The sequence below is a fragment of the Lipotes vexillifer genome, unplaced genomic scaffold, assembly GCF_000442215.2.
Source record: "Lipotes vexillifer unplaced genomic scaffold, Lipotes_vexillifer_v1.1 scaffold1012, whole genome shotgun sequence".
NCBI classification, from domain to species: domain Eukaryota; kingdom Metazoa; phylum Chordata; class Mammalia; order Artiodactyla; family Lipotidae; genus Lipotes; species Lipotes vexillifer.
This window is the reverse complement of record NW_006775534.1, coordinates 748,729-767,605: the sequence shown is the minus strand read 5'-3', so window position 1 is coordinate 767,605 and position 18,877 is coordinate 748,729. Positions and strand designations below refer to the sequence as shown.

Here is an 18,877-nt window from a genome sequence, read left to right as displayed (position 1 = left end):
CTGTTATAGAAAAGATATATAAACCATCCTGTTATGTATAAAGTGTCCTGGTTTTGCTCTCTTTTCAGTCTAGGGATATTTACACATACAATATGTGCATGTGTTTAATATTTTTAAGTAAAAGTGGTGTTCGGAAGTTCCCTGGTGGCCTAGTGGTTAGGATTCCGGGCTTTCACTGCCATGGCCTGAGTTCAATCCCTGGTCTGGGAACTGAGATCCCACAAGCCATGCGGCGTGGCCAAAAAAAATCATAATAATAATAATAAATAAAAAGTAAAACAAAAGGGCTAGATTTTTTAAAAATATATTTTTTTAGTGGTGTTATTTGACATGACTTATTTGATAGGAAACAACTTTCGGGTTAACTATTGCCCGTTTACCCATTTTGAACCTCAGTTTTCAACTGAAAAACTCACACAAGTGACAACAAGGATGTCAGGGTCCCCCTAACTCTGCAAGCCCTCGGCCTGTGGTCCTTGGGCCTGTTTGCTTGGCCTGCAAGGCCGTGTAGACGTGGCCTTCTGACATACTCAGGCGTCCTCCTCAGCCACAGCCACGAGGCTCCTAATCCCGTCGTTCACCTGCCTCAGCTCTGCTGCTGTGTCCAAACGTCACTTCGCTCTTACCTGTTTCAGTTAAGCAAGTTGGCAGAGACTTTTATTGTGGTAAAATGTGCATGATGTAAAGTTTACCATCTTCACCATTTTTAAGTGCACGGTGCAGTGGCACTAAGTACATTCACACTGTCGTGTAACAACCAGCACCCTCCGCCTGCCTTAACTCTTTATGCTGTAAAACTGAAACTCTGTCCCCGTGAAACGCTAGCTCCCCCTCCCCCAGCCCTGGCACCCTCCATCTACTTCCTGTCTCTACGAGTCTGACTCCTCTGGGGACCTCATTCAGGTGGAATCATGCAGTGTTTGTCCTTTTGTGACTGGTTTGTTTCTCTCAGCATAGTTGTTGCAGGTGTCAGAATCCCCTGCCTTTTTTAATATTCATTGTATGGATGGAGCACATTTGGTTTTTCCATCATCCATCCATGGACTCATGCGTTGCTTCATGTTTTGGCTGTTGTGAATAGTGATGCTGAAAACACGGATGTGCAAATATCTTTTCAAGGGCAGACACTTTTCAGAGATGAACACGAGATAGAGTTGGGGTTCACCAGCTGAAACTGTTTCCTAGATATGGATGCTGACGGGTGATAAACTGGAGACGGCCACGTGCATCGCCAAGAGTTCTCACCTGGTGTCTCGAACACAGGACACACACGTTTTCAGGCCGGTAAGTGTACGTCCACATCACTTTGAATTTTAAATGTTTTTAATTGAAACTTACTGGTTTTGTGAGAATGTATACGCAGTTATTTATTAATTAATAGATACTATTTTAAAAGAGAAGTAAGTTTCTTACTCAGTTTATAAAAACATGTTAAAAATAGATTTCTGTTAGTTACATATATTAAATGTGATCAAAAAGCTGCTTTTGGGCTTCCCTGGTGGCGCAGTGGTTGAGAGTCCGCCTGCCAAGGCAGGGGACACAGGTTCGTGCCCCGGTCCGGGAAGATCCCACGTGCCGTGGAGCGGCTGGGCCCATGAGACATGGCCACTAAGCCTGCGCGTCCGGAGCCTGTGCTCCGCAATGGGAGAGGCCACAACAGTGAGAGGCCCGTGTACCGCAAAAAAAAAAAAGCTGCTTTTGGTAGAGTGAAACAAGGTCTAAATTCAAGAGTATTTTTCTGTTGTACTATTAGAATTATTAACGACTAAATATCTATTTTAAAATAGACATACTGCAGTCATTTTCTGTTCAATTTATAAAAGTATGTATTGATAAAAAATTACGTTTGTCTGGGAATTCCCTGGCAGGCCAGTGGTTAGGAGTTGGCACTGTCACTGCCGGGGCCCAGGTTCCATCCCTGGTGGGGGAACTAACATCCCACAAGCTGCGCAGTGCAGCCAAAAAAAAAAAAAAAATTACATGTCTATTAGTTAGACACAATACATGTGGTCCAGAAGCTGCTTTTGTGAAACAAGCTTTAAATACAAAGTAGAAATGTGTTTTTAATCTACTACCATCTTCAGATTAAATGATCTTCCTCAGTTAGATCAAAGAAAATTAATAGAAATGATCGAAATTTGTGTGTTTACTGTATCTACGAGTTATGATGAAATTTGATTCAAACAAAAAATAAAAGTTTCTTGGGTCTTGATTGATGGCAGCTGAACAGACGTTGTGTGTCTCTGTTCCAAAGGAAGCCCTTGCACCTATAGAAATAGTGATTTGAATATAATTTACATGTAAATGTAGTTTATTTTGAAGCATCAGAATCACAAATTAGGCCCTGCAGACTACTATTTGCAATTAAATTATTAATGATTCTGATAAAACTTCAGATCAATTTTTGTTGACTTTGCGGTGTTATAGCCCCACAAATAAAATTTCCACAATAAAACCTACCTATTTAAGGATGAGTCTGGATTGATTAATCTGGACCCATGAAGCTTTTTATTTCAGTCCTGTAATATATCATTTCTTTTATGCCCCATAAAATCTCCACAGAAAGAATGTCAAAAACTAGTATGTTGGTTTCTGAAATATTTTCATTCAAAAATTAACAATATTTCAAAATTATGACTTGATCTTTTCCATCGTTCAATCTTCCAGATAACTCAGTTTGCTTGAACTGATAGAATAAGTTGGAACCCATGGTAGAGACAACAGAAACAATTTTATAAAAGCATTTTGTATCACTTGGCACGTTATGAAAAGAGGTGTCTTTAAATGAAACCTCGATTTTAGGTCTTTCCGACCCTCCCTGCTGTGTGGCCACGAGGAACTCAGCTTCCTCGGGCTGTGATGCTGAGGTGTGTTGACGTGTGACTATGCAGAGCGGCATCCCTGGCGTTAACACTCACACCCCCCACTGCCCTATGAAAGTAGAGAGACTTTCAGTTCACGGTCATCATGCTCTTACCCGCGTATATTGAGAAAAGCCAGTTGTCTTCCCCAGCTACGCAAAGGCACCTGTTAGCTCATGGGGGGGCAGTGGTGGGGGGCCGTTTGTCCCTCTTTCTTGACAAGCCAGTTCTTCTGTCCACTTTGTCTTACTGTAATTGTGGTACTTGTCCTGCACTTTACAGTGTACGTTTCCTGCCTTGAGTTGCCACACGTTGGAAAGCAATTCGTATTAAATTAGTAGGTATTTATTCCCAGCATGTAGAAGAAATTTGAAAGAGCAGCTTGTTATAGAATTTCCTGTGTAAAGCACTTTCCGGTTTTAGAAGTGTCTAAAGATCTGTGATTTGTGTATCAGGGCTTGTTTGTCTGTGTGACTTACATAGCATTATAATGGGGTACTTTTTCCCCTTTTATGGAGGTAACCAGTCGGGGAGAAGCCCATTTGGAGCTGAATGCCTTTCGAAGGAAGCATGACTGTGCACTGGTCATATCCGGGGACTCCTTGGAGGTGAGGCTGGGCCCTGTCTGTCCGGTGGACTGTGGTCTTCCTCAGTCAGATGTGTTATCAGCCTGCGTTGCCCTCTCCGCTGGTTTTGACGTCTCTGCTCACAGCAGTGATGTGTGCGGGTGGAGCCTGAGAAGAGGCCAGGGCCATGTCGCAGTGAGAACTTGGTCATTAAGGCTTTGGCGCTGGTCTGTCTTGGGCTCGTTCAAAGCTCTTCGGGCTCTTGGAGGCCTGCTCTTCGTTCCTGGCGTGGCCGCCTTGGAGCCTGGCTCTGGTAGCCGTGATCTCAGTTTATCCAAACGCGTGTTTCCAGCAGCGGCTCTGGGACCCAGGACCCTCTGCTCCTGGAGGCCCCGCATGGGGCTGGGCGGCCCGCTCGGGTCCAGCCCCCTCTCCTCACTCGGTGCCAGGGTCGCAATGGCCGGAGCCGTCGGGTGGGGGGTGTGCTGGGGGCCCCTCCCCCTGCAGCATTTGCCCACGGTTCTCTCAGATGTTTCCAGAAGTCTGGGCGGAGCAGCGCAGCCTCTGGTGACCCAGTCAGTGTGGCCACTGAGGCCAGCCTGGCGGGAGGCGGTGCTGGGGGGTGGACGAGACGTCAGGAGCAGCGGAGATGGCGCGACCTCTGTGGCCACGTGCGTGTGGATGGCACCATGTCCGGCTGGCTCTCCCGCCTGCTGCATTGCCAGGGCCGCACGTCCCAACTCTGTGTGGCTGCTTCCGTGGAGCCACTGGGACTGCGGGGCCTGGACAATGGGGGCCAACGGCAGCGCTCCCGCCCGCCCGTGCCCGGGATGGAGGACTTGGAGGGCGCCCCGTGCTCCCCGCTGTGCCGTCCCCACGAGCCTCGCTGGTCTTCACTGCGTGTGTGTTGTTTCATAGGAGCCGCGCGGGCCCCTGGCTGACTGTCCACCTCGCTGGCCGGGCTCTGGCCTCACGTTTGCATTTCTCTGTCAGCACCGCGGCTTCTGCGCAGCTGCCGCAGGCTCCTGAGTTCTGCTCCCGTCCCTCCCGCTGCGCGTGCGGGACCCGGGACCCCTCGCCGGCTCGGCACAGCCCCATCCCCGCAGCGCTGTGAGCTCACGGTTGGGTCGCCTGTTTCCGTGGTGCCCGGTGCTGCGCGACCTGCCCGCGGGTCTCCCCGGAGCCCGCGGTGTCTGGTCCCCCCCCGGGGCTGGGCCCTCCATCCGGCCACTGAGTCGGTCCAGCGCCTGCCGGTCCTGGGCTCCCTGAGCCCCAGCTCCTGCCCAGTGCAGCGCCCTCTTGATGGTGCCAAGGAGCGCGGTCCAGTCCCTGTCCACGGATCACACTTCTTTGGTTCTGGGGGACGAAGGATGACTGTCTCCTCCTTCCCAACTCTGGCGGCACTGATTGGGGCCTGAGCCGGCCTTCGAGCCCCCTTTCCTTTCCCGCCTTCTGTCTCTTCGCTCCGCCTCCCGCCCCTCGTACAGAGGGTGAGGCCGGCCTCTCCGGGGCAGAAGGGCTCCGCACCCCCCACTGGCCCCCCGCCCCCTGGCTGCGTGTGAGGAGGGGTGAGGGGCCTGGGCCGCGCGTGCTCTTGGCTGTGGCCCCACCGCCGGCTTCAGGCTGCTCACAGCGGCCGAGACTCGTGCACGTGGCTGTCTGCTTTCGTGCCCAAAACGCTTTGCGAATTTCCCCTCCGTTCTGGTCCCTCCTTGTAGGTCGATGTCCTTTTTAAAACCTCTCTATAGTTGGGACTTGGGGAGGGAGCAAAAGTAGCTACTTGTGTTAAACACGCTTCTGTTAGTGTGTTTTTATTGAAATCTTTTTGCTGTTTCTGTCCCCCAAATCCACGTGTTGTTCCTGGGAGCCAGTCGGCCCCAGGGAAACCGCAGGCTGGAGAGCACATCCCCCCTCCCGCCAGCACCCCAGTCCCGCTCCCCAAAGGCAGCGTCCGCTGTTTCTGCTTCTGAGTCCTGCAGTGGTTACTCCCCTCAGCGGGGATACTGAGTCCGTCTGTTTGCTGCTGAGTACCTGCCGTGAACGCGGGTTTTCGCTCACCGCCCAGGTTTTAGGTGGCAGACGGCCTGGGACTGCGTCTTGACCCTTTCACGCGGGGCACGGGTGCCCGCACGGGTCCCCTGCAGGCGGATGTGCTGTTGGTGGTAGTCGGCGCCCCGGGGGCTCGGGACCCTCATCTCTGACTCCTGTCCTTCGTGTGGGGTGACTCTCGGGGTGTCCAGCTCAGCAACAGGACCCCACAGACTTCGGGCAGCTTTGGGGAATTTTTATTTTCCCCACCAAGATGGGGAACTAAGGATCGTCGCTGAGGGTATTGTGTGCTAAAGACCAAAGACCTTTCCAGCCAACCCCGGAAGGTGGTGCTGGCACCCCCTGAAGGCAGACGAGGAGCCCTCCTCCCCTCAGTCATATGAGCCTGGCCCCCAGCCTGCGTGCGGGCTCCGTCCATCTGTCCTCCATCCATCTGCCCGTGCCCTGAACCCCGGCCTCGCTCCTGCCGCCCCCAGGTCTGCCTGACGTACTACGAGCACGAGTTCGTGGAGCTGGCCTGCCAGTGCCCGGCCGTGGTCTGCTGCCGCTGCGCACCCACACAGAAGGCCCACATCGCCAAGCTGCTGCAGCGGCACACGGGCAGACGCACGTGCGCCATCGGTGAGCGTGGGCGTCCAGGGAGCCGGGCTCCTGAAATGAAACGCACAGGGGCGTGCGCCCCGTCTCCCTCCCGCCCGCCCAGTGGATTCCCCCTGTCTTCCTGGGTGTTGAAACCCCGTCCGCCGGTTGGCGAGGAAAGCCGGCCCCTCGCAGGTTCCCACTTCACGTCCGTGTTCCGTGCTTCCAGGTGACGGAGGGAACGACGTGAGCATGATCCAGGCAGCGGACTGCGGGATCGGGATCGAGGGGAAGGTGCGTCTGTCCCTTGTCCCCGCCAGGCCTCTGGTCAGCCCGCTCACATGCGTGGCCGGGGGCTGGGGGGAGGCGGACCCACACGCTGAGGGAGCAGCTCTACGAGGGCAGGTAGAGGACAGGCACGTCCTGCCGGGACTCGGGCACCTTCCTGGTCCCCGAGCTGTGCGGGGCTGCACCTGGGCCGCTCCCCGGATCCCCGCAACCCTCTCTCAGCCCCACACACACGGCCCGTACTCGGATGTCCGGATCTCCCGGCCGGTCGGGAGCTGTGGTCTGCCTCCTGTGCTCACGTGAAAACACCCAGAGAGACCTGGACGCAGGCTGGATCCCGGGCCCCTCTGCTTCGTGAATCAGGCCACAGTGCTGCAGCCGCTCGGCGGGGTGGCAGGTTCAGAGAAGTGTCTTGAAGATGCCCCGGTCCCTGCTTAGTTTCCGTGACACCGTCAGTGCCAGGCCGGGTCCTCCCAGGGCGCTGGCAGGCAGCTCCCGGGGTGGGGCCCGCGCTGTGCCCCTGTCCGGCCCTGAGCCTGGCCCCTCTGCTTTGGTCGCAGGAGGGCCGGCAGGCCTCGCTGGCGGCCGACTTCTCCGTCCCGCAGTTCAAGCACATCGGCCGCCTGCTCGTGGTGCACGGGCGCAGCAGCTACAAGCGGTCGGCGGCACTCAGCCAGTTCGTCATGCACCGCGGCCTCGTCATCTCCACGATGCAGGTGCGGCGTCCGGAGGGGCCGTGCGGGGGCACCTGGTGCCTTGCGGCCTGCGCGCGCATCGGCGACCGTGAGTAACGGGCGTGGCTCTCGTCCCTCCAGGCCGTGTTTTCCTCCGTCTTCTATTTCGCGTCCGTCCCTCTGTACCAGGGATTCCTCATGGTGGGGTAAGTGGGCCCATCACGCGCAGACGTGGCAGCGGCACGTCGGGAGGGCTTAGTAGCCCAGGAACACGAGCAGGGGTTTGCTTGCGTGGCTCCCGCACACTCAGCCTGAGGACGAATTGACTGGTGTACGGAGCCACGAAGTGGGGCACCCAGAGGCAGCACATGTCCACTTATCCCTCCTACGACCCTGCTGTACGGTTCTCGTGGAATTTCTGTTTACGTGGGGCAGCGCACCTGGGTCGGGAACTGTCGGAGCCGGGACTTTCTCCAGCCCGCAGCGGCATCATGGTGGGGTGGGGGGTGGGGGGTGACTGGGTCGCTCCCAGGCTGGGGAGCCCCTTGCTGAAGCCTGCGCCCTCCTGGCCGGACACGGTTAATCCTGATGGCGGCGTGAAGTTGGCAGCAGAGACTTCGAGAACGGGTGGTGCTGGCACGGGACCTCACATTCCGGGACAGACTCCGTAAGGCCTCCCGCGGTAATGAAGCTCATCCTCAGGGCGCCCGCCCGCAGAGCGGCGGCCCGGGGCCCGTGGCGAAGGCTGTGCTCATCGCACTGCCGAAGCTACAGAGCGGGAGGCCTGTGTCAGACAAGAGTGGACCAGAGTTTGCTCCCCTCGCCCTTCGTGGCCGCGCCAGCAGGTAAAGTCAGCGTGGCGGCCGCTGTGCGGCGAGCGACGCGCGCGGCTTCTCTCCTCCGCGAAGCCCCTCAGCCGCGGGCTGGGCCTCTCGACCGCGTGGTGAGGTGACGGCGGTTAGCACACGTGCCCCGGCGCCGTCCCCCCGCATCCCTAGGACACGGGTGCGGCCCCCGAGTCACAGGGAGAAGAGGGGGCCCAGCGCCCAGAGGGGCTGCGAGCCCTCTCCCGGCCTCAGCGTCTTCCCAGGTCGGCAGAGGACAAGCCAGCGGGTTGTCGCACCCCGTGGAGCCTGCTTCAAGGGCACGGTTACATGCGTGTCGCCTGGCGGCTCCCTGAACCCCGAGAACCCCGGCGATTTCAGCGAGAGGCATCGGGGGCGCGACGTGGACTGATTTCAGGGCGAAGCTGGGCGGGCGAGGTCCCGTCGCGAGTGACGGGGCGCCCTCGGCCTCCCGTCCTGTGTCCTGGCCTCCTCCCCCCAGGCCAAGGGCGTCTGCTGCCTCTGCACACCCATGTCATCAGGGTGGATGTCAGAGCGAACTGGGGACCTGGTGGGACCAGCTCTGGGGGTGTCTGGGGGCGCAGGGCAGGCGGGAGGGGCGGCGGGAGGCTGGCGAGGGGTGGGCCGAGCCTGGGGTGTGGGTGCGGGAGAGCTTTCCAGGAAGAGGGAGCCCTGGGGCGGGTGCTTGTGCCCCGAAGAGGACAGGGCGCTGAGCTCGGCAGTGGGGGGGCCGGGGCAGTGGCGGGGGTGTGCGGTGAAGGTGCCGCTCTCCTGCCACGTGGACACATCCCTGAGCGCCCGGCTTGCCACCCAGGAGCCGCAGGGGCTGGATCCCCGTCCTCCTCGCCCCGGGTCTCCATCGTTTCTCCCCTCCTCCCCTGGCTCCTGTGTGGCTTGAGCTGTTGAACAGGTTAGGTTCTTGTGGAAATTAGAGCCTATCCTTCCCCACGGAACTCATGCGGACCCTGCCCAGGTCCCTGGAGGCGGAGGGGAAGCACTGCCCCTCCCCCACCCCCAAGCCCAGGTCAGAATAAAGGCTTCACCGCAACTGGCTGTGGGGCTGGGCCTTGCGCCAGTTCAGGCAGCCTGCCCTTAATCGCAGCAGGAGTTCCTAGAGTCCTTCGAAGAGAGGGAAAAGCCTAAAGGTACAGAAAGCTACAAATTTTTTTTACATTTTTCTGTTGCTTGCTTAAGTCTTTGCAATAATTATCACATTAATTACTCTAAATAGCACAGAATTTGCACAGTAATGCTGGTTATGTCTTGAGTTTGTCCAGTGCATTTCTTCCTTGGAGGCCAAAGAAAAAGCATAACCATTCTCACTTTCCATTTTTCAAAGTATGGATGTGAAAATTTAAAAGGAAATTTTAAGGGGCAGTGGTGATTACTCCTTAAATAATAACTGCCTGAGTTCGTGAAATTACAACTCTAGGCCTGATTTCATTTCCCGTCTGCAGCCTGAGCCCTGTCGGCATAAGCACACATTATTTTTAAAGCTCCTATTTATTATCAGACTTCACTGAAAGTTTTATTTCAAGTTTTTCTGCATGTCCATCACTTCAACGAGGCGCCTGTAGTTGTCTGAAGCATTGGGTCCTTGGATCCGGCAGGAATGGAGGGCGACGCTTCTGAGCTAAGCTTCGAAAATAAATAATGAAAGCGTTCTGCCCTCACCTAGAGGACAGCACAGAGAACCGGGCGGGAGGCAACGTGGTGCTTCTGTCAAATAAAATCTAACCAGGCCAAACGACTGACCTTCCACGATGGAATAACTGGCGTTAGAAACTACAGGACAGTTGATAGAATTCCGTTCCACCTATGTACGGCTTTTATCCGAGTCCATTTCGTTAGCTTTCCAGGGACTGGTGACCCAGGGGAGGCCCACCCGCACTGCTGTTTACTTCACGGAAGGAAGTTCGTGCCGAGGCCGCCCCAGTGCCCCCTGGAGCCCACCTGGCGGCATGTGGCCCACTCCCCTCACTTAGCCTGCGCTTGCGTCTGCCCACATACCTGAGGTCCTGGGAGGGGCTGTGCCCTACCTCCACACGCCTCCCTCGGCAGGTTCTTTGGGGAAGCACCGTGCATCCTGGCCCCACTTAGCGTTCACGGGCGTCAGCACATCCAGGGTTCTGCGAGACCCGCTCCACATGGTCGAGCCAGACCCCTCCTTTGCCTGACAGCTGCCGACGTCCCGTGTTCAGGCAGCATCCTTGGAGACACGCAGGTCTGCTCTGGCTGAGGTGTCCCTCTTGTGATGGCCACAGCTCCCAGAAGGCACCCCGGGCCATCACAGGTATGCATCCTCGCAGGGGATTTCATTGGGGATCCTGAGGATGCACGTGAGAAAACTACCAGATGCCGTCTTCACAGGGTGCCAGGAGGGCACGTGACATCTGAGGAAGAGTCCTGAGCTGCAAGCAGGGAGCATGGGCGAGTGATTGAGCAGGTGGGCTCGCAGCCCGTCACCGAGGGGCACCACGGAGCGACAGGAAATGCCCTGTCCTCCCAGCCCACGCGACTGGAAGACAGGGTGAGGTACAGGGAAAAGCTGTTTTCGGACCGTGGACACCAGGCAGCAGGCACTGATGCCAGAGACAAGGGAAGCTGGCAGAATTCACAGCTGGAAATCCCTGGAACCTTGGGGCGGGGGGGTAAAGATTCCTTAGGCACAAAATGCGTGAACTGTCACAGGAGAAATTGACAAGATGGACTTCATCAAAATTAAGTCTTCGCTCTTCTAAAGACAATATTAATCAAATGAAAAGGCAGGCTGGGAAACAGTCTTTTCAGTACCTATATCTGATAAGAGCTGGGTACATTCTGTACCCAGAATGTTTCATGATCTCCAAACAACTCAATTTTTTAAGAAAAGGCTAAAGATTTGAACGTGCATCACAAAAGAAGACGTAAGAATAGCCAATAAGCACACGAAAATATATTAACATCATTAGTTACAGGAAACGCAAATTTTAACCCCACCTAGAGGCCAAGTTAAGACAGTCCGCGAAGTGACAGCAAGCTCCTGGCCAGAGTGCACAATGGTGAAACGAGCCCAGAAGACAAGTTGGTCGGTTTTTCATACAATTAAGCATACGGCCCAGCACCCCTCCCCTCCGAAGCCTGCTCCTCCTTTATTAGCGGTGAGATCCACCGTGCCACGTCTCTACCGGCCCCCCGGGGGTTCGGGCGGGGTGGGGGGAGCCAGGGAAGCAGCAGACGCGAGGTCCCTGTGGGCCCACGGGCGGCCCAGCCTGGGGGCTGATGGGGGGATGGGGGTCTGCACTGGGACCCTGGAGGAAGCCACCCAGTCGCATGCTGGAAACTGCCCTCAGCAGAATCAACTGATAAAAGGGGTGGTGATGATGTTTGTGATTTGGTTAAAAAGCCGGAGGAGTTTCTGGCACAATAACAAGGGTTCCTCTCTTTACAAAAATAGAGGCTCCTCGGGCCTGCGCTGTGACACTCGTGAATCCCGGTGCAGGAGGGTCACCGGGCCGGGCGCACATGCAGCTTGGTCCTCGTGCGTCGGCTGGCTCTGGGGGATGTGGGCCGGGTTCTGCCTGGGATCCTTGGCCCTTTCAGCCCCCTGAGTCCTAAGGAGACTAACAACAGCAATTAGAGATTTAGAGGAAAGTAAAGAGCACGTGCTTGTTGAACCTGATGCAGAAGTTAGAGGTTGAACCTGTAGGTGGAGAATCTGGAGCCGTCAAAGTGCAGGCTGACACTGGACGGCGGACGGGCCCGTGACGGGCCCTTGAGCAGGGGACTCGGGGACGGCAGACGGGCCCGTGACGAGGCGGTCAGTGTTGTCAACCACCAGGAAATGCATATTTTAACCACAGTGACCTGCCCCTCCACGCCCATCAGAATGGCTGAAACACCTGTGACAGCACCAAATTATGGTGAGGATTCAGCATCCGGATCCCTCATACATGCTGGCAGGGATCTAAACTGGTACAGCCGCCCTGGAAAGCAGTTTGGCAGTTTCTTATAAAACTAAACATACAGCTGCCCTATGACCCAGTGCCTGAACTTGTGGATATAGGATCCCAGGTGGCACCCGTGTCTCAAATAAGTGCAACTTAACTTTTACAAAAAAACCTGTGCAGTGGATGTTTATAGCAGCTTTATTTGTAATAACCGGACACTGGGAACGACCCAGATGCACTTCAGAGAATGACCGGGGTGCAGAGCTGCTCTGTCCACAACCACGAACGCTCCTCAGCAACCAGAGGACGGCCTGTCGTATGGCCACACCTGGGTGACCCTCCAGGGACTGGGGCTGAATGAGAAGCCAAACCCCAGGGTCACCTGCTGTGTGGTGCGTGCGTGTCACCTTGAAGTGACAAAAGTTATAAGATGGAGGACAGTTGCCAGGGGTTCAGAGGGGCTGGGAGAGAAGCAGGCTTCAGGGGGCCCTGGTGGGTTTGGATGCTGTGTCTGGACCATGTCAGTGTCGGCGTCCCGCTGGAGATTGGCTGCAGTTTTGGAGATGCTGCCTCTGGGGAAAGCTGGTTAAAGGGTCCCCGTGATCTCTCTGTGTTACTTCTGATAAATGTACTCACTTCTGCAGTGATCTCAAAATAAAAGCTTTAATTAAAAAAAGAAAAAAAAAAAAAGGATCCTGCTGCCTGTCCGCAGGCTTGTAGACCTTGCTCCTGTGCTGTGGGTAAGTATTCAGTTTTAGGACAAGTCGTGCTTGGCTGCCAACTTATTTTTGTTCTGCTTAGGGTCTGACCTTTGGCCTCTGGCTCAGAGGTGTGCTCCTGGTGGTGCCGGGCCCCGTGTAACCTCCCTGCACTCCTCCAGGTATGCGACGGTCTACACCATGTTCCCTGTCTTCTCCCTGGTGCTGGACCAAGACGTGAAGCCCGAGATGGCAATGCTGTACCCAGAGCTGTACAAAGACCTCACCAAGGTGCGGCCTCAGTTAGGCATCAAAGGGGAAACGGCGTTTGCTCGAATGTTTGCAGTGCGGCTGATATCACGCGTCGAATTATAATTGCGAAGCGTGCTCGTAACCGTTCGTGGAGCTTCTGTGGATTTAGAACCGTGGCTGAGGGCTCCCTCTTTCTGGGTGAGGGGTGCTTTGAGCAGGGGCTCCCGGTCGGCACTGCGCAGTGGGCGGGGCCGGCTCCCGGCCCACCTGGAGCGGCCCGGCGTTCGAGCCAGTAGGGACCTGGAGCCCTGGCCGGAGCGCCTCTGAATGCCCACATCTCCTCCGGCCTTGGGCTTCAGAATTTTGTCTGAAAGGGATCTGCAGTATGTTTCTGTCCCTGAGACCCGCGTGCTGTTGTCACGGTGACGCTACTGAGGTAGAAGTCCACTCCCCCGAGCTGCGCAGGCTTCGTTCACGCAGCCCAGCACTGCTCTGGGACACTTAAACATTCCTGAAAGAAGTTTTAAATGTATCATGTTTTTTTATGAAAGCATATCTCTGTAGCATAGGAAACACGCTCCACTGGGTGGAAGACATGCCCAGCTCCCCCCACACAAACCATGGTGACCTCAGAACCTTCCAACACTGATTGACATATATACACTAATATGTATAAAATAGATAACTAGTAAGAACAGAACCTGCTGTATAAAAAATAATTTAATTTAATTTAAAAAAGAAAAGAACCTTCCAACACTGAGAACAAAGTCCACGGACCCCCAATTAAATTTAGGTTTACAGTTGATAACCTGAAGTTACCGACTCTGATTTTTAAAGCTGTAGCCGTATGTTGTAGCGAAGAATCAGATTAGGCATTAACAGGTAGACTCGCCCAGCTAACCTCTAACCAGTCCCAGTGGTGCTGGGTAAGTCACGTAAATCTTTGGATTTGAGGGTGTTATTGTAAGAATTTGATGAGATTAAGATTTTTTTTAATTTTATTTAATTTTATTTATTTTGGCTGTGTCGGGTATTCGTTGCTGCGCGCGGGCTTCTCATTGCCGTGGCTTCTCTTGTTGTGGAGCGCGGGCTCTAGGCGCGTGGGCTTCAGTAGTTGTGGCACGTGGGCTCAGTAGTTGTGGCTTGTGGGCTCTGGGGCGCAGGCTCAGTAGTGGTGGTGCACGGGCTTAGTTGCTCCGCGGCATGTGGGATCTTCCCGGACCAGGATTGAACCCGTGTCCGCTGCCTTGGCAGGCGGATTCTTGACCACTGCGCCACCAGGGAAATCTGAGATAAGACTTTTTAAATCCATTGAAAAAAATAGAAAATGCCTGTATTACTTCTATAATCAGGGCAAAAATAAAGCTAGCTCAACAGTGTAGTATAAAATAGCAAACGTTATATTTTATAATAATATTTTATTTGATAATAAGATATAGATGTGAGACATATATAAAGCATTATTATCATGATAAAAATATCATTGTGAATATTACAAGTAGAAGAAAAACTTTTTGGTTTAATATCCTAAGACGGTGAAACCATCATCATTCAGTGAATCAGGATAGGCCCAAAGATCCAAACACTACAGGAGGCTGTTGCGAATAATTATCATTTTAGTAGATTGTGTGTTTCCTTATTTCCAGTGGCTCCAGAAATGTTTCCCTAAATGCTGCCTCACAGATATGAAGGGGAAACAAGCTTTTTATGAACATCAGTGGAGGGGCTCGGTGGCTGCTCAGGGTTAAGGTCACTGCAGGTGAGGCCAGGTGATGCTGCCAGACCGTCAAGGTGGGAGGACTTCCTAGCAGGACTTCAGTGTCCCCACCAGTGAGGGGACATGCTGCTTTCACTGTTGCCCACCAGAACCTTCTTTGTGGGTTGCCACGTTACTCTAGTGATAAAAGCAGGCTCCCGGGGTCACAGGTGTCCGGTGCTGAGTCCCAGCTCCCCTCTGACTGTAGCCGCGAGGTGGTGAATCCACACCATTAGCTGATACATTTGAACTTGAGGGGGCGTTAGGAAACCACGTCCAATTCCAAGTAAGTTGGGTCTGGTTAAGGGTGCTGGCTTTCCATTCTTGTTAGGGTGACCAACAGTTAGAATATTTCAACATCCTAGAGTCAGGACCGCATTCCTAATTTTTTTGGCACGAGTTCAGTCACTTATTTTCTCTAGACTCCTTTTCTTCAGGATCCAGAATCTGTACTTTTTCTCTTTAAAGTATCTATTTCTTTAAAAACTGCATACACTCGAAATGCTTTGAAAATAAAGTAGCACTAAGGCACTCAGCCAGTTAACTTGATAAGAAGTGAGTATTTTTCTTATTGAAGCTAGAGAAACATTCTGAAGCTTTACAGTGCTTCTGAGCCCAGCACTTTGCACCCTCTGGGGACAGGCAGTCTGTCCGAGTCTGTCACTGTGGGTGGCACGGTTGAGGGTCCCATGCCGGGCACTTGTAAAGACCTAGAAGGCTCTGCTCCTGGTCTCCACAAGCCTTCAGTCGGGAAAAGAAAACATGAATTCAGGGTAAATTAAATGATGGTTGGACAGTAGCAGAAAACAAGCCACGGGCTGGAATGTAAGTTACTGTCCAACAGATGATTTATCTTGTAAGTTCTGAGCAGAAATCTCAGGTCACAGTAAATTCATTAAATGCCACAAAGGTAATCAAGGCAGCGGCGTGCACGTCCCTTGTGAAACAGGAAGGAAAGAACTCTACTTCGGAATAAAATATCCTGCTTTTATACTTATTTCATAGCCAGTCTTTTTTTTTTTGTTTTGCGGTACGCGGGCCTCTCACTGTTGTGGCCCCTCCCATTGCGGAGCACAGGCTCCAGACGCGCAGGCTCAGCGGCCATGGCTCACGGGCCCAGCCGCTCCGCGGCATGTGGGATCCTCCCGGACCGGGGCGGCCTCTCACTGTTGTGGCCTCTCCCGTTGCGGAGCACAGGCTCCAGACGCGCAGGCTCAGCGGCCATGGCTCACGGGCCCAGCCGCTCCGCGGCATGTGGGATCCTCCCGGACCGGGGCACGAACCCGCATCCCCTGCATCGGCAGGCGGACTCTCGACCACTGCGCCATCAGGGAAGCCCCATGGCCAGTCTTTTTATGCTGAGAGTATAAATGCTCCAAGCATCACCAATCCGACTTAGGGTTCTAACGAGATTAGGCCATCCTGAATGTAAGCATTTGTTCTCTGCTCTGTCTCCAGGGCCTAAACCTGGACACAGTGTCTGTTCCTTAATTAGTGAATGAAGGAGGGAGGGAATGAATCAGTTAAACAAAGAGGCAACATTTCCTTCCTCTTCCTAAAACCACATAGTTCTCATTCCTTACAGAAAAGGACGTATTTGTAACGATGTTTGGGTCCCGTTCTGCTTTGAGCTATTAAGCTTTACTCATGGTGAGTGCCGTCACTTCTGATGTTCTGGTGCTGCCAGTTAGAGGGGAAACATGTACTCATCCCTCTCCTAACCCTACAGATGACTTTATTTGTCCTGAATGGTCTGTGGCCTCTTATGAAAAACCACCTGAGCCTGAGCCCTGGGGTCAGGACTTAGGTGACCCGTGGTCAGCTGAGCCAGCCTGTGTGTTCCTGAAATAGTTCAGTCTTGTAGCTGTGAGTTCAGTTACCAAGTCATAGGGTTATATTCGTGATAAATTAAACTACTCGCTAACTACAGAGACACTTGAGTTATGGTTGTACTGATTGTCAGGATATCAAGTAGGTGATGCACAGCCCTTCATAAAAGCCCTTGAAACCCTTAGACGTTGAACTATTAGGACTACCGCGCTGTTTTTATTTTCTGTTGAGTAGTCTCAAAATGGTTTTAGCTTTTGAAATGTGTATTTGTATCCTTGTATAATTTTAAAAATAATAGTGATAAGGAAAGGAAATTCAGGGTATAGAAATTAAAAAGGAAGAAATAAAAATACCTGTTTGCAGATGCCAGGATTGTCTATGTAGAAAATCCCAAATAATCCACACAAAAAAACCCTCCTAGGCTAGTAAGTTTAGTAAGGTTGCAGGATACAAGGAAAAAATATTTTTAATTATTTCTAATTCTGTATAGTAGCAATGAACAATTGAGATCTGAAAACAATTTTAAACACTGTTTATAACAGCATAAAAAAGTGAAATACTTTGGTATAACTAACAAAATATGTGCAGGATCTCCATGCTGAAAATTGTAAAACTGGCTGAAAGAAATCCTAGAAAGGAATAAATGAATGTTCGTGGATTGGAGGTATCAGTGTTGTTGGATGTTGACAACTGATTCTAAAGTTTATATGGAAAAGCAGAGGAGCTAGAATTACCAAAACAAATTTGAAAAAGAAGAACAAAGTTGGAAGACTCCCAGTACCAGGTTTTTATCACTGGCAAAGGATAGACACCCAGGTTAGCGGGGTAGAACAGAGAGCCCAGAACTACAGCCACGCATGTCAGCCGGTCTTTGACCAATGTGAAGGGGAATCCAGTGGAGGACGGTCGTCTTCTCAACAGACCCATGTCAGGAGAGCTGGTCACCCTCGGTCCACACCTCAGGTCTTACACAGAAATTCACTCACAGTGGGTCATAGACCTAAATGTAAAATGTAAAACTATAGACCTTCTAGGAGAAAGTACAGAAGGAAATGTGCATGACCTTGCATTAGGCAAAGAGCTTTTAAGATATGAGGTCATAAAGGAAAAAATTGATAAATTGGACTTTATCATAATTACAGACTTTTTTTTCTGTGAATGACACTGTTAAGAAAATGGAAAACAAACCACAGACTGGTAGAAAATATTTGCAAATTACACTTTTGATAAAGGACTTGTATCCAGAATATATAAAGAGCTCTCAAAACTCAAAAAGAAAACAACCCAAGTTTTTAAATGGGCAAAAGACCTGAATTGACACCACACCAAAGATGATGATGTACAGACGGCAACTAATCACTTTTATGAAAAAACGCTCAACGTCATTTTTCATTGGGGAATTGCAAATTAAAATCAGATACCACCGCAATCTGTTAGAATGGCAAAAATGTAAAACCGACACCACCCAATGCTGGCAGGGATGCTCAGCCGTGCTGGTGGGAATGCAGGCTGGTGCAGTTGCCCTGGAAGACAGCTTGGCGGTTTCCCGTATAGTTAAACATACACTTATCACGTGACTCAGCAATCCTACTCCTAGGTGTTTACTCAAGAGAAATGAAGAGGTACGTTCACACAAAATCACGTGCAGAAAAGTTGATGGTGGCTTCGTCGTAATTACCAAAAACTGAAACGACCGGCTGCCCTTTCCCCCGTGAGGGTGCAGCCGCACAGTGGGATCGTGCCCGTGACGGGAGAAAACCCGTCCGTTCAGCAATGCAGACGACTCTCAGATGCATTTTGCTGTACAGAAGAAGCCAGACTCAAAAGTGAGTGTGACCCCAGTGATCTGCCGCTCTGGAAAATGCACAGCTTTAGGGACAGAGGACAGATGGGCGGCTGCCCGAGGTTTGGGGTGGGAGGGCATGACTGGAAGGGGGCAGCGTGGGAGCTTTGGGGTGAGGGACTCTTCTGTCACACTGTGGTGGGTGGAGACTGGACATCTGCCAGCACAGAACCGTCCACCCAGGAGCTGGCATGTAGACTGGGACAAAGGGCTCCAACCGCAGGACACATGAGCCACAGAACCACAGTGGGGGTTGCTGCCCTAAGAAGCCTCGGGGAGAGCGTCCATGAGTGCCTGCGGAGGGGGCTGGAGACAGACAGAGCCGCCGCCGGAGACAGGGCTCCCACCACGGGACGCGACATCGCAGGGCCCCTGCACTCGGCGAGTCGGTGCCGGCGTGTCTGCTGCAGGTACAGAGGCAGGAGGGGGGCTGGGGCAGGTACAGACAGAGGCAGGAAGGAGGACCTGTGTGCACGCATGCCAGGGTCTGTCCCCGAGCGCGGCTGTTTTCTTCCTTTAAAAAACAATATTGCTTGGGGCTTTCCTGGTGGCGCAGTGGTCGGGAGTCCGCCTGCCGATGCAGGGGACACGGGTTCGTGCCCCGGCCTGGGAAGATCCCACTGGGCCTGTGAGCCATGGCCGCTGAGCCTGCGCGTCCGGACCCTGTGCTCCGCAACGGGAGAGGCCACAGCAGTGAGAGGCCCGCG

At 53.0% G+C, this 18,877-nt stretch overlaps 1 protein-coding gene across 1 annotated transcript in view; it reads left to right on the top strand.

Moving 5' to 3' along the window:
* Positions 1-18,877, top strand: part of ATP9B (ATPase phospholipid transporting 9B) — a 225,279-nt gene that overhangs the window by 201,395 nt on the left and 5,007 nt on the right. The window contains exons 20-26 of the mRNA XM_007449962.1: positions 1,186-1,284; positions 3,380-3,469; positions 5,953-6,097; positions 6,285-6,349; positions 6,904-7,059; positions 7,159-7,223; positions 12,672-12,780. Of these exons, the coding sequence (XP_007450024.1) occupies positions 1,186-1,284; positions 3,380-3,469; positions 5,953-6,097; positions 6,285-6,349; positions 6,904-7,059; positions 7,159-7,223; positions 12,672-12,780 (729 nt within the window). The remainder of the gene's footprint in view (positions 1-1,185; positions 1,285-3,379; positions 3,470-5,952; positions 6,098-6,284; positions 6,350-6,903; positions 7,060-7,158; positions 7,224-12,671; positions 12,781-18,877) is intronic.